Source organism: Osmerus eperlanus, chromosome 4 (assembly GCF_963692335.1).
Source record: "Osmerus eperlanus chromosome 4, fOsmEpe2.1, whole genome shotgun sequence".
Classification (NCBI taxonomy): Eukaryota; Metazoa; Chordata; class Actinopteri; order Osmeriformes; family Osmeridae; genus Osmerus; species Osmerus eperlanus.
Genome location: NC_085021.1, coordinates 23,586,322 through 23,609,501, shown reverse-complemented (window position 1 = coordinate 23,609,501; position 23,180 = coordinate 23,586,322). Strand labels below are relative to the sequence as shown.

Below are 23,180 nucleotides of genomic sequence, written 5' to 3'. Positions count from 1 at the left end.
TTGTTAAACGTGTGATAAACGCGAATTAAGTGAACGGATGTGTTGGGCAGCCGCAAAGATATTTGAGCTATGCAAGTGGACCACAAAGTGCAAAAGGTCGGGAATGGCTGGTATAGACAATATATAAAGACAATATAAAGTGTAAACTTCATACTCAGAAGAGGGGTGAGGACCTGTAGCTACACATCAATGAATAAACACTTTTACTGATAATCAAAATGGAGGAAAAGTAATATCTCTAATAGAACTGTGAAGATGATTTACCCATGACAGATATGTTTTTCATTTTTATGATTGTTGAATTCTCCATACAGATGTTATCTCCGATGTAGGCCTACCCAACATCTTAATCTGGTTGCGTCATACCATCTTAATTTGGTCACATTATACCTTAACCCTTGTGCTGCCTTCGGGTCACATGACCCAAAGGTTCATAACGAACCATCGTTGTGTTTACCCAATACAAAAACAAATAAAAATAATTTTCTTTTAACATTCGCAATGTTAAAAGTGTCACAAAAGAAAATGCTTCACTTTGTTTTTGTATGCGGTAAAGTTGTCGCAATACGACGGTGGGTCACAATGACTGATGGGTCAGAATGACCCGAAGATAACACAAGGGTTAAACTGGTGACATCACAACATCTTAATCTGGTGGCATTACATCTTAATCTGGTGATATTATTCTTAACAGAATTGCAGGACGAAATGAATAAAAGTATTAGTTTTGATACATATACAAAACTTAAGTACAGAATACAGGATTTCACGTTATTACAGACCGACTGACACTAGTCTCCATGTCTGGTCCTGGATCATTTTTTGAATAAAAATAAATTTATAAAAAATTATTGCAAAAATGTTAACAAATACAATGACCGTTCAATCAATTCAGCAATGAACATTAGATGAGAAACATCTTCAAGATCAGTCTAAATAATATACAACTATAAAGAAAATGACAAAAGAATCTTATATAAATGCACAAACAAATTTGTCAGTATAAAAAAAAAAGTAAAGAGTCACAAGTTATACTATAATTAACAAAACTTTTCATATAATTCTACCAGTTTGACACTTTTTTCATTATGCGTAGATTTTAGTGTTTTAATGAGGTAATTGACGTCATTTAGAAAATGAGCAAATTTAGTTCAGCTAGACGCCACCGGATTTGAGACTGGACGTCACATTACAAAGGTCTGAGAGGACGACCTCTGGCGGCCAGTGGAGGTACTGGCGACTCTCCGCCGCTAGCCTTGGTCCTGGACTGACGTCATCTCTTAAAATTAGATTCTCCAAACATGGCGACTGCAAGGATGCGAGCGGTCCATCGCGCCTCAGTGCTATTTGCCGTTTTATTCGCCGTGTTACCCTCAACTACCAGCGAAGAACAGGTGCCTCTGATGCTATGGACGAGTGAAGGGTGAGTGCGGGCTTTCGGTTTTGTTGGTGCCTGTTTACTCGAGTACCGTTAACGAGTAACGTTACTTGACGTTTTGCCATTCCTAATCCAAAATATACCACCGTGTATAACAGCAACAACTACCTTTCTCGAATAAATGTTTGGTTGATTATTGCTTATGTCACATTAAACGTTGTTAATACTATTATTCTACGCTGATCTAGCTCGATGATTTCCTGAAAAGGCAACCATCAATGATTTAGCGCACAGCAGGTGTGTAGCAGCTAGTGCTATGTACGTTCACTGTAGACGGCTCTGATGACAGTCCCTGCAGCCGTTCAGAGAACCGAGGTGACCAACAAGGAATTTAAGGTGTGTTTCGGTTACGTTTAGCTTCATTATGCAAGGCCGCATCATACTGCCGGTTATCTGCTCGTGGATCCTGACCGGTTCGATCCTACACTACGGTAGAACGGCTTGGTAGTTAATATTACTTAATGTATTTATTTTTTTATCAGACGCTTTTATCCAAAGTCACATACAAATAGTGCACTGGTATAGAATGTACAGCAGAAAGTCAAGGATCAGAAGTGCAACGGTATTTCAGTGGTCGATCAAGGAACGGTCTATAAGCACAGAGCAAAGTAACTATTATCTCAGCTAACAGGCACCAACAGTAAAATATCTCAAGGAACCTATAGGTCAACAGTAACCTCCACTACACTATTACATAGTACAAGTCTTATGAGACAACAGTACAATAGGATCTCAAGTATAGCATGCAGAGAGAGGACCAGGTGTTACAGTCCATCCTTGTCTGCAGCAGGTCTGCTGCCCCGCCCCTGGCCCTGCCCCCAGCAGGTCACATTGTGGGCAGCGCTCAGCTGGGCTCTTACCTGGAGACGGCCCTGAACTCCTCCCCTCGCAACCTCCTCCTCTTCCTGCAGGACAAGGTGAGAGAGCCCCGACTCCAGACCCGTCCTCTGGGGTCATCTCCTGGAGGAATTTGTAGTCACTACTTGTTCTGTGGTGATATGCTGGCCCTACACTCTGTTCTGCCTATGTCCAACCTCTCTCACCCTCTCTCTCTATTTCTCTCTCAGCCTCTCACCCTCTCTCTCACCCCCTCTCTCACCTTCTCACTCACCTTCTCTTTCTCTCACCATCCGGCTCTCTCTCACCCTCTCTGACCCTCTCTCTCTCACCATCCGGCTCTCTCTCACCCTCTCTGACCCTCTCTCACCATCTGTCTCTCACCCTCTCTCTCTCACCCTTAATAATAATGTACTACTAGTGCTATTTTCCTCATTGAAGCATTCAGGCATCTATCTCTTCTGGGAGGAAAAATTGTAGCTAACAAACCCATCAGAAAATATAATCAAGAATATTTTAACACATACCTAGCTTACGTAAACATTATTGGAATTTATTTTCTTTACTGAAGTCACGTTCACTGAGTTTGCTAGTCTAGCTAGCTTGAGTACAGTACAGGCTAGTTACATGTACATTTAGCAGACGCTCTTATCCAGAGCGACTTACAGTAAGTACAGGGATATTCCCCCGAGGCAAGTAGGGTGAAGAGCCTTGCCCAAGGACACAGCGTCATTTTTCACGGCCAGGAATTGAACCAGCAACCTTCTGATTAATAGCCTGAATCCCTAACCGCTCAGCCACCTGACTGAGTGTATATCTGAGTGTGTTCTGCTACTCTTAATGTCTCCTCTCTGCCTGACAGATGAGTGTGGAGGACTTCACTGTGTATGGAGGAGCCTTTGGCAACAAGCAGGACAGTGCCTTTCCTAACCTGGAGGTGTGTCCTTACATCTACACACACTCACACACATGCATACACACGCTCACTTGTATCTTGACGGTGCCCTCTGTGGCCTGTTGGGGTTAGTTTCTACTGTAACAGGGGTGTTGTTCCTGTGTTGTCCTCCAGAAGGCGCTGCTGTCGTGTTCCTCCTCTCTTGTGCTTCCTGCCGTGTCCGGACTGGCCTCCAGCGCTGTGATTGGCCAGCTGCAAGACCAGTTGGAGACCTCTCCTCTCTACATGGACGCTGACACTCTGGCCCAGCTCCGCCTCAACGCCTCTAGCCCTGCTCTGCTGGTGTTCAGACTGCCCTACAGCATTGGGTACACACACACATGGATACACACTCACACACACACACACACACACACATGTAGACACATTTGGCACAACCACACTTATACACACAAACAGTAGGTATGGCTTAACTAACTGTGGGTGTGGTCTCTTTCAGGGCAGACCTGATGTCAGTGAAGGAGGTGCTTAGTGGGAACGGTGAGTTAGCTACAGTACTTCAGTACACAGTACACAGTACTTCCTGTTAGCTATGGTACTTCCTGTTAGCTACGGTACTTCCTGTCATGAAGACATTTACATTTAGTCATTTAGCAGACGCTCTTATCCAGAGCGACTTACAGTAAGTACAGGGACATTCCCCCGAGGCAAGTAGGGTGAAGTGCCTTGCCCAAGGACACAACGTCAGTTGGCACAGCCAGGAATCGAACTGGCAACCTTCGGATTACTAGCCCGATTCCCTCGCCGCTCAGCCACCTGACTCCCTGACAGGAACAGGCGAGTAAACTACGGTACTTCCTGTTAGCTACGGTACTTCCTGTCATGAAGACAGGAACGGTGAGTAAACTACGGTACTTCCTGTTAGCTACGGTACTTCCTGTCATGAAGACAGGAACAGTGAGTTAGCTACAGTACTTACTGTTAGCTACCATACTTCCTGTCATGAAGACAGGAACAGTGAGTTAGCTACGGTAATTCCTGTCATGAAGACAGGAACAGTGAGTTAGCTACTGTACTTCCTGTTAGCTACGGTACTTCCTGTCATGAAGACAGGAACATTGAGTTGGCTACGGTACTTCCTGTTAGCGACGGTACTTCCTGTCATGAAGACAGGAACATTGAGTTGGCTACGGTACTTCCTGTTAGCTACGGTACTTCCTGTCATGAAGACAGGAACATTGAGTTAGCTACGGTACTTCCTGTTAGCTACGGTACTTCCTGTCATGAAGACAGCTCTGCCAGAGAAACGGGCAGTTAACAAGTAGGGGGCACAATAGAACAACAGAGCATTAGAACAACCGTTCTTAAAGCTGACTGACTGGTTAACTGAGGTTTAAACATTAGTCTATCTGGTGTGTGTGCAGGGTCAGCTCATATCTGATGTGTGTTGCAGATGAGGTGATTGGTCAGGTGATGAGCATAATGAAGGCCCAGTCTGTCCCCTACACCGCCATCTACACCGCCCTCCGACCCTCACGGGTAAGTGTGTGTGTTTGATGCTTGTTGGTGTGTGGGCTTATCTGTCCTTGTGTGTGTGTGTTTTTGGTTAGCAGTGGTTTTACACTGTGATATTTTCTTATCTTTAAAAAAAATCTTTTTTCTTCTTTTTCTTATGGTCTCTTTCTACCTAACTCTCCTCTCTTTCTCTCACCTGTCTCTTTATCCTAACACTCCCTCTCTTCTCTCTATCTCTCCACTCTCTCCCACTCTTAATCCCTCTATTTCTCTCCACCTCTCTACCTCTCTTCTACCTCTCCACCTCTCCACCCCTCCCTCCAGGAAGTGTCCTCTGTGGTGTTGGAGGCGGGTCTGGGCGGGGGTCGTTCTCTGCTGCAGGCACGAGGCTACGGGAGAGACCGCAACAGGAACAGGGAGAGAGAGAGGGAGAGGGAGAGAGAGAGGCCTGGGCTTTACCCTCCTGTGGAGTTCAAGGTAGCGGAACTGAAGCTAACACACACACACATACTCACACTCACACACACACTCATGTGGCTTGGTGATGTGTTTCTCCTCTACAGAAAGACGGATCAAGCTGCATTCTGTTGTGGGCGGGGAACCTGTCGGTCAGCATCCTGCGGAGTGGCCGCTGGGAGGGGCATGACCTCACCCCCACCACCTTTGGAGAGGGCGTCATCCCCAGGCTGCACGACTCGTCCTGTGACAAGTCAACCTCCAGGTCAGAGGTCATGGAAGGCAGGCGGAAGAAGTCATAATACTGACAGGGAAGGAGGAAGTGATGTTATTGACAGGGAAGGAGGAAGTGATGTTATTAACAGGGAAGGAGGAAGTGATGTTATTAACAGGGAAGGAGGAAGTGATGTTATTAACAGGGAAGGAGGAAGTGATGTTATTGACAGGGAAGGAGGAAGTGATGTAATTGACAGGAAAGGAGGAAGTGATGTAATTGACAGGAAAGGAGGAAGTGATGTTATTAACAAGGAAGGAGGAAGTGATGTAATTAACAGGGAAGGAGGAAGTTGACAGTATTCTCTGTTGCTCTCAGACTGGTGTTGAACTACGAGAACGTCCTCGGACATCGCTCCTTCAAGCTGATGTAAGTTCACACACACACACACTCATCCACCCACACACACACTCACCCAAACACACACACACACTTACCATCATACACACACGTACACACTCACACTCATCCACTCAGTTTTCCCCTAAATATCCTTTAACTCTAACCCTAACCTTTAACCCTAACCCTAACTCTACTGTGTGTGTGCTCCTGCCTGTGTGTGTGTCTGTGTGTGTCTATACGTGTGTGTGTGTGTCTATACATGTGTGTGTGTGTATCTATACGTGTGTGTCTTTACATGTGTGTGTCTATACGTGTGTGTGTATCTATACGTGTGTGTGTATCTATACGTGTGTGTATCTGTACGTGTGTGTGTCTTTACATGTGTGTGTCTATACGTGTGTGTGTCTATACGTGTGTGTGTCTATACGTGTGTGTGTCTATACGTGTGTGTGTCTCCAGGTTCATCATGAAGCAGAGGCACTTCCCGGTGTCTGCACGGCGCTGGTTCACCCTGGACACGGTGGAGCTAGAGTATGATGGCACCAGGGCCACATTTAACGGCAGCCGCCACGTCTACGCACCGGCAGAATACTCGTACCGGTGTGAGTACGTCCGGAGCTCCAGCTACCCTGCACTGGTCCCGCGCTCTGACAAGGACCCCGCCAACCAGTGGAGGGTCTCCTTCCAGGACTTCCAGGTGACTCCTGCTCCTGTCCTCTCCTCCTCCTCCTCCTCCTCTATCTTCCTCCTCTCATCCTCCTCCTATCCTTTCCTCCTGCTCCACCTCTCTTCCTCTCTCTCTCTTCCTCCTCCTTTTCCTCCACCTCCTCTCCTCCTCCTCCTCTTCCTTCCCCTCTTCTTCCTCCTCTTCTCTCCTCCTGTCAGACATCAGTAGGGGTGTCATCCTTAGGGATGAGGCTAGGGGGCTGCACAATGAATCAAATTTTAATCACGATCACGATTTTGGCTTCCCACGATCAAATTTGCGTGATCGAGCAATATTTTAAATGCGTCATTCCGTTCACGTATCAAAGTTGTTTAGTTGTTTTTTGTTTTTTTCTAAAATATATTTACACAATGTAAAATGGACAATAGTGCCCTGTTGAAGTTTTGCTACATTTTCTTTATTGTTTTATTTATTTATTTTTCTAAATTCTTTAAGGAGATGCACTGAATTTTGTTGAATAAGAGGACCTATTTTATTTTGATGCACATATTTGTACATTAGCAGGAATGTAGCACAATATGGATGTGAAAGCAGTTATAATTAGCCTATGTGACAATAACATTTGTTTTGGTTAAAATCAACAAATAATCGTGATAATTAATCATGATCTCAATATTGATCAGAATAATCGTGATTATCATTTTGGCCATAATCGTGCAGCCCTAGGTGAGGCAGGCTGCTCTATTGCAGAATAAGAACTAACACCCAACCCCTCTCTTCTCTTTCCTCTCTCTGCCTTCAATGCTCTTTCTTCTTCAGATCCAGGGCTTCAACGTTACGGGCAGTGACTTCTCCTACGCCAGTGACTGTGCCGGCTTCTTCAGCCCAGGGATCTGGATGGGGCTGCTGACCAGCCTCCTCATGGTCCTAGTGCTCACCTACGGCCTCCACATGATCATGCAGCTGCACACCATGGACCGCTTCGATGACCCCAAGGGCCCAGCCATCTCTGTCCCCCAGACAGACTAACACACACACACACACACACACACACACACACCCACACACACACACACACACATACAGCCATCTCTGTCCCCCAGACAGACTAACACACACACACACACACACACACACACACACCCACACACACACAACACACATACAGCCATCTCTGTCCCCCAGACAGACTAACACACACACACACACACAACACACACACATACCACGCACACACACACACACACACACATAACACACAGACAGCCATCTCTGTCCCCCAGACAGACTAACTGTCCTACTCCGCCCTGTGTGTGTCCTAACTGTCCATTGAGGGTAGTGAGAGCTTCTAGTGGCACTGCTGTTGTTGTTGTTGTTATCATTATTATTTATTCAGAAGGGTGGTGAGGTCATCCCTGTCGTGACCATAGCTTCCATGTTTACACCTCCATGTTATCTGAGACTAGGCTCCTCCTCTCCACAGCTGGGACCAGTGGTGTCAGAGAGAATCTCTGTAAACAGGAAACCAGCTCTGTAAACAGGAAACCAGCTCTGTAAACAGGAAACCAGCTATGTAAACAGGAACTAAGGGAGTAATCTGAGAAGAGTAGCGACAGTCTGGTTCAGTCAGTTAGCGACAGTCTGGTTCAGTCAGTTAGCTGGGCATTGTACATATGAAGACACGTAAATCATATGCATATTATGAAATGTTATTTACTGGTGAGACTTGTTGTCATCTTGTGCTTTGTTGTGTACGTGTTTACACAATGTGTAGTCTTGTTTAGGTGTTTTTTCTGAAACTGTAGGATGGTTCTGTAAACTACTTTCAATGTTACTAAAGGGAGGAACCTGCACCTGAGGGGAGCTCAGGGTTAAGGGCAGGGTGTGTTAGCCGCCAGGTTAAGGGCAGGGTGTGTTAGCCGCCAGGTTAAGGGCAGGGTGTGTTAGCCGCCAGGTTAACTCAGGGTTAAGGGCAGGGTGTGTTAGCCGCCAGGTTAACTCAGGGTTAAGGGCAGGGTGTGTTAGCCGCCAGGTTAAGGGCAGGGTGTGTTAGCCGCCAGGTTAAATAGGAAGCTATCTAAATTCGATAAGATATTAATAAGATACATTTAAAAAATTCAAAAACACCAACTTGGATGAGGGTTGTTGACCTTGTTAAGCGGTCTATTGTCCAATCGTATTTTTTTTACTTCAAAAAAATTAATTATTTACCCCAGAATAAAACCAGGTCCAGCTGCGATCTACTCGTGGTGATCTTCCCAGGTAGGCCGCAAGGTGAACCACGAAAAGTCTTTTAGAAAATGATTCCCGCTCCACAGTCTGGCATCTACACAATCTTTAGCTCATAAAAAAGAACGAGTCGTGCTAAGCTACCAAAAAAAAGTTTGGCGCTGAAATTCCAGTCGATTATCGTTGCGTCTATGTTTTATGTAGAACTAGTTTCTTCAGAGCGTAATAGGATTTTGGTGGCACGGTTCGACACGTGATCGTTCTACACCAATAAGGTAGCTGCTTTTTGTCAACATGGATGGATATGTTTGGCAAATAGAGGATGGGACATTGCACGTAACAGAAATTCGGCCCCTGACAGTGTTTTGCATGTGATACACTGCGGCTGCAAAAGTGCGTGTGAGACAGGCAGATGTTCATGTTTTTCTGCAGGACTGTGTTGCACAGACTTATGTTGTTGTTATAATTGTGCCAACACAAAAGAAACTGAGGAACTGGAAGATAACTGTCCTGACACTGAGAGTGAGGACTGAGTGTCCTTAATCTGTTATTCCTTATTCTGTTTTGTACAGTTTTATATATCATATTTCATATTTTTCATAACGACTGTTTTTATGGTTGATCAGTGTTTTCATTTGTGGAAGAATGAATGAATGTTACAACAACGACATAAGTCTGTGTCCCCCCCCCAGGTTAATGTAATAGCCTAGTTTAATAACTAATATAATATTGCACATATTTTCGTACTATTTCCCCTAAAGCAATAAGGTTAGGCTACTTAGAGACCTACCGCTCATAAAGTATGTTCTAAATGGCATAAATGCTGCCAATTATTAATTGACGTATGAATAATTGATAGTTGGTCAGTAGCCTAGCCTATCGATTAAGGTACTCGAAAGCATGTACACTGTCTGCTTCATTTGAGCTTGATAGGCTAAGCATTCTGTAGCAAATAATAACAATAAACCCACTATTTATTAATTAAAACTAGTTCTGCATAGTAATGCACCGAAAATACAAACGTAAGCAAAGGCAGCAATCGCTATCGAATCAACAGACATGTGCAATTTAGCTAGCAGGGGAATAATACAAACAACGAAGATCACCAGTTAACTTAATAATACAATAACAGGATTAAATTAACTGACAAGTTAGCTATACTACTTCTCAAAGACGCACAATCTCAACTGCGGTGTGAAGCGCGTATCCATGCTATTCTCCGACATGCACTCTAACAATCACATAGACGTCCTAACATTTTGTACAGCCCTATTTCTGATACCATGGCGGCAGAAATGTAGTCGTGGCGGGCCGCCACGGCAAAATAAACATAGGAAACACTAACGTGCAAGGTCCCATCCTCTATTTGACAACCATATCCATCCATGTTGACAAAAAGCAGCTACCTTATTGGTGTAGAATGGTCACGTGTCGAACCGTGCCACCAAAATCCTATTACGCTCTGAAGAAACTAGTTCTGCATAAAACATAGACGCATCGACAATCGACTGGAATTTCAGCGACAAACTTTTTTTTGGTAGCTTGGCAGGACTCGTTCTTTTTTATGAGCTAAAGATTGTGTAGATGCCAGACTGTGGAGCGGGTTGAAACGTTAACAGGGTTCACCTTACGGCCTAAGGGGGTTATCTACCCAGATGGTGATCTACCCATCTACCCATCTGGGTAGATCACCAGAGGGAGTCAGTTGGCTGAGCGGTGAGGGAATCGGGCTAGTAATCCGAAGGTTGCCAGTTCGATTCCCGGTCATGCCAACTGACGTTGTGTCCTTGGGCAAGGCCCTTCACCCTACTTGCCTCGGGGGAATGTCCCTGTAGTTGCTGTAAGTCACTCTGGATAAGAGCGTCTGCTAAATGACTAAATGTAAATGTACCCTGGCTATCTACCCTAGTGGTGACCTACCCTGAGGGTCATCTACCCTGGCTATCTACCGTGGCTATCTACCGTGGCTATGTACCCTGGTGGTGACCTACCCTGGTGGTGACCTACCCTGGTGGTGACCTACCCTGGCTATCTACCCTGGTGGTGATCTACCCAAGTGGTGATCTACACAGGTGATCAAAATAGGATACTTTCTATTCTGATAAACCAATGTTTTTAAAATATTCAGAGTTGGACAAAAAAGGAAACAACTGTTAATTTTAGTTTTTGTGAGTTGTTTATTTGTGTGATTGGAGGTGTGTTAGATGAGGTTTGGTGTGAGGCCCTTACTGTAACCCAAATTGTAACCCAACCTAATAAACCAGCTTGGACTGAATCACCCCTTTGTCTTTGGACTAACCCTAACCCTATGAATCATCCCTTTGTCTTTTGTGAACTGTCAACAACAAAAGACGAGACATTACCAGCAAGTCCCCCCCACCAGGAAGGATGTTCATTTTTTTGTTACTTAGATTCTATTGAGTTTTTCTGTGAAAGACAATGGTACTGAACAACCAGACAAGTACAAGGTTGTGTCGGCACGACAACATTCATTTTGTACATCATATTATTGTGACATGCACTACAGCATTCCCATACATATATTGACATAATATACAGCAGCAGAAAGGAAAATGAAATGGCATAAGACATCAAAAGTCAATCAATAATCACAACCCTACTTAAACTTATACAGATTCCATTTTGTCCATCTCAGGAAGGATGTTCAATCCAGTGGGCAATGTCAGTTCAGAGACTGTAAGCCCTATGTATTTATTAATGAATTAATTAAAAATGATCTTAAAATGATTGTTAATTGGCCCATTAAACTCCTTTTCACTTTCATTCATGTAAACTAAAACAACGTCAACAAATATATAACGGCTATGTGGTTTTACAGTGTAGGTTAGGGTTGCAATAAATACATATGTAATTACATTACCCCGTCAACCGACTCATAAAATGCAGGCTACATAATATGTAGTATAATATACATATATTACATATGATGTAATCAACCCTCACAGACCCAACCCAATCAACAACTCCATGGGATTTACGCTGGTGGTAATCTACCAATGGGATCTACCCTGGCTATCTACCCTGGGGATCTACCCTGGTGGTAATCTACCCATGGGATCTACCCTGGCTATCTACCCTGGGGATCTACCCTGGTGGTGATCTACCCAGGTGGTGATCTAGCCTGGCTATCTACCCTGGCTATCTACCCAGGTGGTGATCTACCCAGGTGGTGATCTACCCTGGTGGTGATCTACCCTGGCTATCTACCCTGGGGATCTACCCTGGTGGTGATCTACCCAGGTGGTGATCTAGCCTGGCTATCTACCCTGGCTATCTACCCAGGTGGTGATCTACCCAGGTGGTGATCTACCCTGGTGGTGATCTACCCTGGCTATCTCCCCTGGGGATCTACCCTGGCTATCTCCCCTGGTGTTGATCTACCCTGGTGTTGATCTACCCAGGTGGTGATCTACCCAGGTGGTGATCTACCCAGGCTATCTCCCCTGGGGATCTACCCTGGTGTTGATCTACCCTGGTGTTGATCTACCCTGGTGGTGATCTACCCAGGTGGTGATCTACCCTGGCTATCTACCCTGGTGTTGATCTACCCTGGTGGTGATCTACCCAGATGGTGATCTATCCAGGTGGTGATCAATCAATCACTTTATTTATAAAGCACAATTAAACACAACTTCCGTTGACAAATGTGCTATACAGAGTGCTAAATAGGACCACAACATGATAACAGACACAGACAAACAGAATAACCGCATCAACATTCATTTTTATAAGACAAATCAAATAAAAAGGTCTTTAACCTCACTTTAAAAATGGACAAGGAAGGTGCTGTTCTAATTTCCAGAGGAAGATTATTCCAAAGTCTTGGAGCAGCAATAGAGAATGCTCTATCTCCTCTAGTCTGAAGTCTCGATCTAGGAACTATTAAGAGGCCTAAGTTCGCAGATCTCAAAACTCTTGTAGGTTGATGGACTGTCAGCAGGTCAGAAAGGTAGGACGGAGCTAACCCATTTATTGATTTAAAAACTAAAAGCAAGATTTTAAAATTAATTATGTGGCACACCGGCAGCCAATTAAGTTTCTGAAGGACAGGAGTTATATGTTCCCGTTTTCGCGTTCCTGTCAGAACTCTGGCAGCAGCATTTTGGACTACCTGAAGGCGGTTAATGGATGATTGACTGATCCCCAAATACAGCGAGTTACAATAGTCCAGCCTTGAAGTGATAAAACCATGTATAACTTTTTCAAAATTTGCGAAAGAGAGGAAGGACTTAATTTTAACCAAGGTTCGGAGTTGGTAAAAGCTTGCCTTCACAACTTGATTTACCTGTCTATCAAGCTTTAGGGCACTATCCAGTACCACACCCAAGTTTTTAACATATGGTTTAACATAAGGTACCAAAACGCCAAGATCTACATTTGTTATGTTATGTACACTGGAAGATGTAAACACCATAACCTCGGTCTTACTCTCATTTATACTTAAAACAATTCAAAGACATCCATGCTTTCACGTCCTCAAGGCAGGCAGTCATCAGTTCTAAGCTATTTTTTTGTTTAAGAGGAAAATATATTTGAGTGTCGTCTGCATAACAATGATAATTTAATTCATATTTTCTAAAAATAGTGCCAAGGGGCAGCATATATAAAGAAAACAGCATAGAGAGAGAGAGAGAGAGAGAGAGAGACACAGAGAGAGAGAGACACAGAGAGAGAGAGAGAGAGAGAGAGAGAGAGAGAGAGAGAGAGACACAGAGAGAGAGAGACACAGAGAGAGAGAGACACAGAGAGAGAGAGAGAGAGAGAGAGAGAGAGAGAGAGAGAGAGAGAGAGAGAGAGAATAGGCGCCAGAATGGAGCTTTGAGGAATCCCACACGTCAACTTTACAGAGGAGGATCTATGGTTACCAATGTTAACAGAAAAGCTCCTATTTGTCAGGGCAGACTCTCTGATGCCCACTATGTGTTCTAGGCGAGACAGCAGGACATTATGGTCTACCGTGTCAAATGCAGCACTTAGGTCCAAAAGTACCAGTGCTACTGAGTCTCCAGAGTCAGTGGCCAAAAGATGTCATTCAGCACTTTAACAAGAGCCGTTTCAGTAGTTTCAGTTTCTAAAGCCAGATTGAAATATGTCAAAAACGATCTACCCAGATGGTGATCTACCCAGGTGGTGATCTACCCAGATGGTGATCTACCCAGGTGATGTACAGGATCTTCTTGTGTATGAATGACTCTCCTGACCCTGGTGTGCTACTGACTGGAAACTAAGAACCACATCACACATGAATGCTTTGTAAACATATTGATTTATTTAATATTCAAGCATCATTCATTCAGGATTTGGTTGATTGGCAGCCAAGCTTTCTCTGTAACCTAATCAGACAGAGACTCTGCGTTAAAGACACCAGATGGATAAAGAGAATAGTAGAGAATAATGAGACTATAATATCAAGTGATCATCTGAAAGCAGAGGGATGAATTAGTAGAATCACGGTCAAGAACCACCTCCTTTGCATTAAAGCACATGAATCACACAGGATAGAAAGAGAAGCTTAGTGAAGGGTTTTCTTCTCTGCCCTGTATGACACACCACCTCTTCTTTCATTGGTGCATCACCTGCAAGACAAGACATATCTGGAGACAGGCTTCACAACGCGTGTGTGTTTGGGTGTGTGCATGTAAGGGTGTGTGTGTGACGATGTGTGTAAGTGAGAGGATGTGTGTGATGATGTGTGCAAGTGAGAGGATGTGTGTGAGGATGTGTAAGGGGCTGTCTGTACTTACAGTCATGCAGTTCATTCAGCATGTAATCATCTCTGTATGGGACAGACAGAGGGACTGTCACCATCACTACCAGGCTGTTTGTGTCAAAATAAATTTTCACTTTCCATGAACAGTAAAAAAGCAGGACAAATCCAACAATAAAGAACAGAGCGGTCAATTGTGAGAAGTGCAGAGTGAGTACTCACAGCTACAAGTGTAATTAACGTCCAGGTATTTATAGGTTCCACGACAGGGGTCCCCAAATACTCTGTTAGAAGCCCTGACATTGCATGCTTTCCTCCCGTTACATCTGAGGAGAGGAAGAGGAGGGTCAGGAGAGAGGGGGTTGGTAGAAGGAGGAGGAAGAGGAGAAGCTATCCACTGGATCAAACCCAACCCTAATGCAAAAGCTAACCACTGAACAACTGCCCTTTCAAAAAGTGAATACAAAGTCACATTATTCTCTAACCCGAACCTATTTCCATAGGGAATCAGACCAGAAACTTTGGAGTGTTGTTGGTTTTCGTACCTGCGAGCCATGCTGCTGGTGACAGAGCGAGCGCACCGGGTATTGCGGGTCTTGAACCAGGACTGACCGGATGAGCACACGCTCCGAGACCTCCGACCGTACACCGCACGCTGGACCCGGATGGTGCCCCAGCCTGGGGGGGAGAAGGAGGGAAAGCAGGTGGAGTTTTGGAGAGATGAGGAAAGGGTGGAGCAAGTAAACTGCACTCTGAGCACATGACTGGAGATGGAGGATCAGGGAAATCTTACCACATCTCAGCCTGGAGACACCCCACTCACAGGACACAACGCGCTCTGCCAAACACACACCAGCTTAGTCATCATTAAGAACAACTGCAACAGCTTCAACACAGTAGACTACTGTGTCCAACACAGTAGACTACTGTGTCCAGTTACACAAACACGCATGTGTAAACAGCATTTGTTTTTATCCTCGTGCTCTTCTGGGTTTGGCAGAAGGACCCAAACACAAAGTGCACCTGTCACACACACACAGTACACTCACTTGGGCGAAGGCAGGTGTAGGTCACATCCAGGTATTTGTAGGTTCCATAACAGGGATCAGAAAACCAAGTGTGGGAGGCAACCAGAGAACAGCTGGTCCTTCCATCGCATCTGTTGAGGTGGAGGGGAGACACTTGAAATTAGAGCTCTATGTGTGTGTGTCTGTGTTTGTGTGAGTTTTGTGTCTATGTTTGTGTGTGAGTTTTGTGTCTGTATGTGTGTGTGTGTTTAACCTGCTTTTCACCACAGGCAGTGTTCTCCTGTTGACGCAGTTGGTCTTGACAGTCTGACAGTATGGACGACCACTGCTGCAGACTCTCCTGTCTGTGCGTCCATAGTTAGCACGGAGCACCTTGATCTTAGAGCTCCCTGAAACACACCATAGTCCCTCTGTCAGGCTCTTCTTCTCTCCATGTACCAGTATAACAATATACCAGTATAACTATACCAGTATAACAGTGTACCAGTATAACAATACCAGTATAACAGTGTATCAGTATAACAATATACCAGTATAACAATACCAGTATAACAGTGTATCAGTATAACAATACCAAAATAACACTATACCAGTATAACAGTGTATCAGTATAACAGTGTACCAGTATAACAGTGTATCAGTATAACAGTGTACCACTATAACAGTGTATCAGTATAACAGTGTACCATAACAATACCAGTATAACAGTGTATCAGTATAACAATACCAGTATCAGAATCAGAATTCAGAATCAGAAAGGGTTTTATTCCCCATGAAAGTTTGCACAGACAAGGAATTTACTTAAAATATAAAGTAGCCAAATCATTTACAATATATAAATATACAAATAAAAGTAGTACAAGAGATACGAATAGTACAAAATATATAAATAGTGTAATATAGTGCAATTGCAATGTGGCAAGGTGTCATTGTGCAGATTGTGACACCTTGCCACTGTTATACTGGTACTATAACAATACCAGTATAACAGTGTATCAGTATAACAGTGTACCAGTATAACAATACCAGTATAACAGTGTATCAGTATAACAGTGTACCAGTATAACAGTGTACCAGTATAACAATACCAGTATAACAGTGTACCAGTACAACAGTGTTACACTGTATCAGTATAACAGTACTACAGTGTATCTGTGTGTCAACGTACCACAGTTCAGGGTTGTCCATTGACCTTCACAGGCTACTCTTCTGTCTGTAAAGAAGAACTTTCATAAGTTTATATGAAGGTTAGTCAATTCGCACTCAAACACACACAACGAATCTTAAGAGTATTACCTGCCCCTGTAGACACACAACATGCCAGCACTGAGGAAGACACAAATAACACAATTAAAATATTAGTTATGAGATTTTTCTGCTTCAAATAAGTACATTTGGATGCCAGTGCTTTAAGAAAATGTTATTTAAGAAGATTTCTTAAAATAATGGTATGTTTACTGAGATCCCTAGATCAGCCATTTATACTAGAAACAAGTTCAACTGGACTTAACCCTCGTGCTGCCTTCGGGTCACATGACCCAAAGGTTCATAACGAACCACCGTTGTGTTTACCCGATTTTACCCAATACAAAAACAAATTAAAATAATTTTCTTTTAACCTTTGCAATGTGGGGGGTCTGAGACAGCCCAACGGTTAAAAGAATATGCTTCACTTTGTCTTTGTATGCGGTAAATCTGTCGCAATACGAAGGTGGGTCACAATGACTGATGGGTCAGAATGACCCGAAGATAACACAAGGGTTAAAAGCTAAAAACAAGATGATCACATGATCACACTCGGTCAGAAGTAAAGTTGATGCAGTGTGGCAGTTTGGTTAAATATTGTATATGATGGCAGGTAAAAAATAACAAAGCCTTTTTGGCCAATTTGACTCTTTCGGAAATCTGCTCCACAGCTTAAAACTCATAGAGACATTAATGTTAAAAGAGTATTAATGTAATATTTAATTCATTTAATCGGATGGTTTTATCCAAAGCACCATGGAAATAGTATAATCTTAGAAGTACTAACTACTCTCAGATCCCCAGAGCTGAAGAGGCTGCCATGTCTGCTAGAAAAGAATGTTTGGCAAAGCTCTTAACATCACCACGCAACATGTACAGTTGGTCACAATACCTAATTGAGAGACCAAAAAGTTATCTAAATCGTAAACTGTTTCCTTTTGGTTGAACGTACACAATAGTACAAGTTGCACTTCAGTAATAAACAATAATTAAATAACAAGAATAAGAAATTATGAACAACTACTGATTTTAATGGTTAAAACTAGAAAAAAGGCAACTTTCACTGTCACAAAACAAAATCAGATTATATAGCGTCAAACCCAAAGAATCTTTAATAATTTAAATACAAACAAGTCCCCTCTAGCCCCCCCTCCCCAGAGAGACCAGGGACTTACAGACGAGGGCCCCTCTAGCCCCCCCTCCCCAGAGAGACCAGGTACTTACAGACGAGGGCCCCTCTAGCCCCCCCTCCCCAGAGAGACCAGGTACTTACAGACGAGGACGCCAAGCGTGAGGAGAGGACTCATGGTGTCTGGTCAGGAAGATGCTGATCTGGCTGCAGGATCCTTCTATTTATACAGGAACTATTTCCTTCTGATGAAGAAAGATAAACCATCAAATTGGCAGCTTCACAGCTACCAACAATTTTCTGTTTTGATGGAATGTTGTCAGTCCAACTAGGGGTAATCTGACACATTAAGGATGGGTCCTTCTTACAGCCATATCACGCAACTGCATGGCCTGGGGTGTGGTGCCCCTTGACCCTGCTGTACAGAGATGACACTGTCTGGATCTGTGGAACATCAGAATATATTCTTCTATTTCCGGGTAAAAAACTGTAAAGGTGTCAAACTTACAGCTCATGTAAATTAAAGCAAATGTTTTGTGTTTGTGCAGTATATTATTTACAAGTATTTATTGTACTGTACTCACACCCAAAACTATTTACAAAAGGAAAATATCTAAATAAACATTTAATTACATAAATTGTGTTAACCCAAAACAATCAGGACACTGGTTCAATCATTCAGTTGGAGAAAAAAAAAAAAAAAGTACTTGGTAAACAAATTGGTCAGTAAAGGGTTAGGGTTTCCACCCCACAACAGACCCAGTCAGATCAGACCTTTTCCACTTAACTAAGAGTTCAGACTTGAGTGTTCAATGTACGCTTAAATATTAAAAGTTGTAATCTCACAACCTTTTAAAAAACAAATCAGATTCAGTTTGTTGTCTTTATTACTTTATTTGTTGAACACTATGTTTTGCATTGCTTTGTGGGAAATTTGTAGTCCACTCAACAGTGTATAAACCCCACCTTCTAAATTTTGGAAAAGAAAACATAACATAATTATTGTGTATTTGTGGGGTATGGAGCACATTTGGACGCAACGTAACTCTCCCATCTCTAGGAGAGCAGATAAGAGAACGTTTAGTAAAACTTAACTTGCTTATCTCTGGGGGATCAGATGAGGAAGTTTCCTGAAATCTAACTATCAGTTTGGAGGAAGTAGGTTGTGTAAGTATGAGGAAAAAAAATAAAAAATCTCAACCTACCAGATAACTTGCTTATCTCTGGGGGAGCAGATGAGGAAGTTTCCTGAAATCTAACTATCAGTTTGGAGAAAGTAGGTTGTGTAAGTGTAGCCGGTGTGAGGAAAAAAACTCAAAATCTCAACCTACCAGATTTCCTCTTAGGTACATTTACATTTAGTCATTTAGCAGACGCTCTTACCCAGAGCGACTTACAGTAAGTACAGGGACATTCCCCCCGATTTAAGCAGGGTGAAGTGCCGGTGTTGTGAAGGACACAACGTCATTTGGCACGGCCGGGAATCGAACTGGCAACCTTCAGATTACTTCAGATTAGTTCTACGTTCTAGACTGATCTGTTATTGTTTACGTTCCAAAAAAGGTCCACATCTGGTTCTACGTGATGTTCTTGTTCTACTGAATGTTTTACTTGATCACATGTTCGACAGTCCTGCATGATCTTTTATTTATAACCTAATGCAGTCATCAAATCACAGCATCAGTCCAAATGGTCAGTTCTAGAAAGACCAAAACCTTGATATTACAAGTCAACCATTGGTGTTGTCACATCAGACCTTAGGCCTGTTCCATAAATCGAGTTTACCGAATAAGCCAGGCTTATGTCAGTTAGTCGGACTCATTTCTAGTTCATTCGGTTCCATAAAGCCAGCTCAACGTAGTTTGAACTCAGTTACTATGGCAACTTATGCTTCAAAACTAGCCTGGTCCGGGGCAGGCTAACTGTCAGGCTTAGCCCGTGTTGTTGCTTAGCCAGACGTTCCTGTAACACTGACCCAACGGGAAAACGATGATTTACCATGGACATTTTCTCATTCTCATCAGTTCAATATGTAGGCTACATTTATAGAAAATCAACTTAAATACATAGGCTACAACATTTAGCCTATTGCATTAAACAATGATGAACAATGATTTCAGAATGATACAAACCTACATAGCCTACGTTAAACGTATGGCTCTATGGTAGTTTGTGATTTCAAATGTTTAGGCATCAGTCATATAGACCTATATCTCAATCTAAATTATCCCAGTATAATTGTCATAGCTACATAATTGTTAACAGGAGCCTACAATTGCAAAACGAACCTAAATCCATACATCTATCTTTCATTTTGCCAACACAAAAACCATGTTAAAAAGTTAGGCTACTGGATAATGTATTGATTAATAGTCGGCTATTTATAAAACAATGTCAAAAAAGTAAATTTTATGTGTTTAGAGGGTGTCTGTTTTTTTAATCAATGAAGTAAAGGTCTATAAAAAAGGACCTCGACCTACGTAGCCTATCGTTCACGTCAATCATGGCGTGTCATTTTATTTTGATGAAGTGGGGGATGAGGGAGCTGTCATAGTACACGGCTTAAAGGGGACGTTCTTTCTGGAAGAAGTCAAGTGGCCGTGTGCATTGCTTTTTGCCGTGGTGGATTGGTATTATCCATGTTCTACCTCTCGGGCTGCTTAAGAATAGGGTGCACGCGCATTTAGCTTGACTACTTAAATCTGACTTGAACTAGTAGGAGTGCGTGAGCTGAAATTGGCCTTTATGGAACCTCTTTAGCCCCGCTTGACTTGTTAAGCTAATTCAAGTCAGGTTTGGGACTTTAAGTCCAGCTTTTTTGAGCGGCCTTTATGGAACAGGCCTCTGCACTACATTCCCCTAATGATCCCCTTTCACTCCCACACCTGTTCTGGGCTGTGGGTTTAAACACCTTCCCAGCACGTCCCTGCCAAGACTAGTTTGGCTAGTTTGGCGTCTTTTGTCATTCTTAGTGTTTGTTTTCCAGTTCCTGATACTCAGTGCCCAGACCTTTGTGATTATCTGGCACTGAGTCCTGTTCCACCTGTGTTGAATGAAGATACAGATCACCTGAATGCCGCCTGCCTGTACCTTGAAACTTCCCTAATTTCCTTGTTTCCTTCTAAGTAAAAGTCCCACACCTGGGTTCACCATACTTAAGGGTCGGTCGCATTCTTACTGAAACTTTGTAAAAAGATGTATCATTTCAATATTTAACCATTTTAAAAATGTATTCAGGGTTTGATAGATTTTTGATTAAAACTGATTTATTGATTTGAGTTATTGATTTTAGATTATTGATTGATTATCAACAATAAGCAATGAGTGCTAAGCATTAACATTCAACTGCTCTAACAAAACTATTCATGAAAGCAGATGGCAGGTCAAGCTGTTTGTCTCTTCCTCTAACATGGGATCAGCAGTGTGTTCATGTTGAGTGCTGGGCTCTTCTGCGGAAAATCATTTAGATATGTCGTCTGTAATAAAGACATCATACAGGAACGTATTACAGACATCATCTGTGTCCTCTGTATAAGAGACACCATTCACACTCACTCACACACAATGAACAATTACTTGGGGGAACGCAGGTGTAGGTCAGTTGGAGACAACCAGAGAACAGCGGGTCTTTCCATTGCATCTGGGAAAGTGGGAGAGAGACACGTGACATTTATACAAACCCTGCTTGAATACCTGTGTGTGTGTGTCTTACATAATTGCCACCTGTGTGTGTGTGTCTTACATGCTAGCCACCTGTGTGTGTGTGTTTATGTGTCTTACATGCAGAATCAGAATTTGTTTTTATTGCCATGTAAGTTTACACAAACACAGAATTTACTGTTAATCTGTAAATTTATAAAACTGTAACAGTGGAACAACGTACCACAGTTCAGGGTGCTCTGCTCGTGGTCGCAGACTACTGTCCTAAATGAAACAAAGTTGCATTGCAAGTAAGGCTGCATTTACACTACATGGCTCAAGTGACAAATTTCAGTATTTTTCCTTCCGTGTGGCATAGATCGTATATAACACACGGTGAAAGATTTTCTGATCACTACTTTATCCAATTCTCTGTCTCTCTCCCTCCAACTCCCCCTACCTCCCCTCCCCTTGTAACTTTCCGGCACAACCTCCGCTCCCTATCCCCCTCCCATTTCTCCCCTATTGTAACATCCTCCCTCCCCCCATTGACGAGTTCTCGTCCCACCCCACTAACACTGCCACGACACCTTGTTAACCACTTTAACTGCATCACTTGACTCTCTCTGTCCCCTGTCAACCAGGCCTGCACGATCTTCTCCCTCCTGCCCATGGCTTACGGATGTTATTCGTGAAGAACGGTCCACCCTTCGGGCAGCTGAGAGGAGATGGCGCAAGTCCAAAGGCGGTCTGGACCTTGATAAGTATCACTCCCTCCTCAAATCCTTCTCTTCTCACATAACTGGTGCTAAAACCCTCTACTTTCTGAACAAAATTAACTCCGCTTCAAACCCCCACAAACTTTTTTCTACCTTCTCCACCCTTCTTAACCCACCTCCCCCACCCCCTCCCTCCACCCTGACAGCAGACGACTTCTCCTCCTTCTTTGAGAAAAAAGTCGCCGACATTAGCAGTCGGTTCCCTAAACCCACCTTTCCTACCCTCTCACCCTCCATGACTGACCCAACTAAATGTCTAAACTCTTTTTCTCCCCTGTCTGAGGCAGAGATCTCTGACCTCATTCTCTCTCATCGCCCCACCTCCTGTCCCCTTGATCCTATCCCCTCCCATCTCTTTCAAACCATCTCCCCCTCCATCATAACTTTTCTTCTCCATGCCCTAAACTCCTCTCTTACCTCTGGCACCTTCCCCTCTGCCTTCAAACAGGCTAGAGTTACCCCTCTACTCAAAAAACCCTCCCTTAACCCTGCCGTCCTCCAGAACTACAGACCGGTATCACTGTTACCCTTCTTTTCAAAAACAATTGAACGTGCTGTATCTAACCAACTGTCAAACTTTCTCTCTCAGAACAACCTGCTTGAGCCCAACCAATCGGGCTTCAAGACTGGCCACTCCACAGAGACTGCCCTCCTTTCAGTCACCACTGCCCTCCAGTCTGCCAGAGCGGCTTCCAGGTCATCCGTCATCATTCTGCTGGACCTTTCTGCAGCGTTTGATACGGTTAACCACCAGATCCTGCTCTCCAGACTTTCTGAGTGGGCATCACTGGCACTGCACTCCAGTGGATCTCATCCTACCTGTCGGGAAGATCCTACCAGGTCTCCTGGGGAGGCAAACTGTCAGGCCCTCGCCAGCTCTCCACTGGTGTCCCACAGGGCTCCGTTCTTGGACCTCTCCTCTTCTCTCTGTACACCACCTCACTTGGACCAATCATCACCTCCCATGGCTTCTCCTACC

At 43.5% G+C, this 23,180-nt stretch overlaps 2 protein-coding genes across 4 annotated transcripts; one reads left to right on the top strand and one right to left on the bottom strand.

Moving 5' to 3' along the window:
• The first annotated feature begins 1,169 nt into the window (after nt 1-1,169).
• atp6ap1a (ATPase H+ transporting accessory protein 1a) lies at nt 1,170-10,928 on the top strand. Of its 2 annotated transcripts, none has more exons than XM_062460461.1 (12): nt 1,170-1,423; nt 2,226-2,355; nt 3,138-3,212; nt 3,345-3,538; nt 3,670-3,710; nt 4,624-4,709; nt 5,010-5,162; nt 5,249-5,406; nt 5,734-5,784; nt 6,217-6,454; nt 7,244-8,322; nt 8,485-10,928. In XM_062460461.1, the coding sequence occupies exons 1-11, from the start codon at nt 1,302-1,304 to the stop codon at nt 7,451-7,453; spliced, it is 1,458 nt and encodes a 485-aa protein (XP_062316445.1). In that variant the 5' UTR covers nt 1,170-1,301; the 3' UTR covers nt 7,454-8,322; nt 8,485-10,928. The 2 variants fall into 2 exon arrangements, with proteins under 2 accessions (XP_062316445.1, XP_062316446.1); XM_062460462.1 differs by having other exon boundaries at nt 1,174-1,423; nt 2,229-2,355.
• A 2,993-nt stretch (nt 10,929-13,921) lies between these two features.
• LOC134018320 (L-rhamnose-binding lectin CSL3-like) lies at nt 13,922-17,991 on the bottom strand. Of its 2 annotated transcripts, none has more exons than XM_062458210.1 (10): nt 17,928-17,991; nt 16,706-16,735; nt 16,578-16,622; nt 15,663-15,798; nt 15,431-15,540; nt 15,175-15,219; nt 14,927-15,059; nt 14,604-14,707; nt 14,419-14,492; nt 13,922-14,250 (listed from the first exon to the last, which is right to left on the bottom strand). In XM_062458210.1, exons 1-9 carry the CDS (start codon nt 17,959-17,961, stop codon nt 14,485-14,487), a joined length of 645 nt encoding a protein of 214 aa, XP_062314194.1. In that variant the 5' UTR covers nt 17,962-17,991; the 3' UTR covers nt 13,922-14,250; nt 14,419-14,484. The 2 variants fall into 2 exon arrangements, with proteins under 2 accessions (XP_062314194.1, XP_062314195.1); XM_062458211.1 differs by having other exon boundaries at nt 14,419-14,450.
• Between the last annotated feature and the right edge of the window lie 5,189 nt (nt 17,992-23,180).

What these genes read in the sequence shown, in the direction of transcription:
- LOC134018320 (XM_062458210.1), bottom strand. Translation starts at nt 17,961, where the DNA reads ATGAGTCCTCTCCTCACGCTTGGCGTCCTCGTCT. An exon ending in TTGTGTGTCTACAGGGGCAG is followed by an intron (nt 16,623 to 16,705) that starts GTAATACTCTTA and finishes TCTTCTTTACAG; the next exon opens with ACAGAAGAGTAGCCTGTGAA. An exon ending in TGTCTCCAGGCTGAGATGTG is followed by an intron (nt 15,060 to 15,174) that starts GTAAGATTTCCC and finishes TCTCCCCCCCAG; the next exon opens with GCTGGGGCACCATCCGGGTC.
- atp6ap1a (XM_062460461.1), top strand. Translation starts at nt 1,302, where the DNA reads ATGGCGACTGCAAGGATGCGAGCGGTCCATCGCGCCTCAGTGCTATTT. An exon ending in GGAGGTGCTTAGTGGGAACG is followed by an intron (nt 3,711 to 4,623) that starts GTGAGTTAGCTA and finishes TGTGTGTTGCAG; the next exon opens with ATGAGGTGATTGGTCAGGTG. An exon ending in TGTGACAAGTCAACCTCCAG is followed by an intron (nt 5,407 to 5,733) that starts GTCAGAGGTCAT and finishes TGTTGCTCTCAG; the next exon opens with ACTGGTGTTGAACTACGAGA.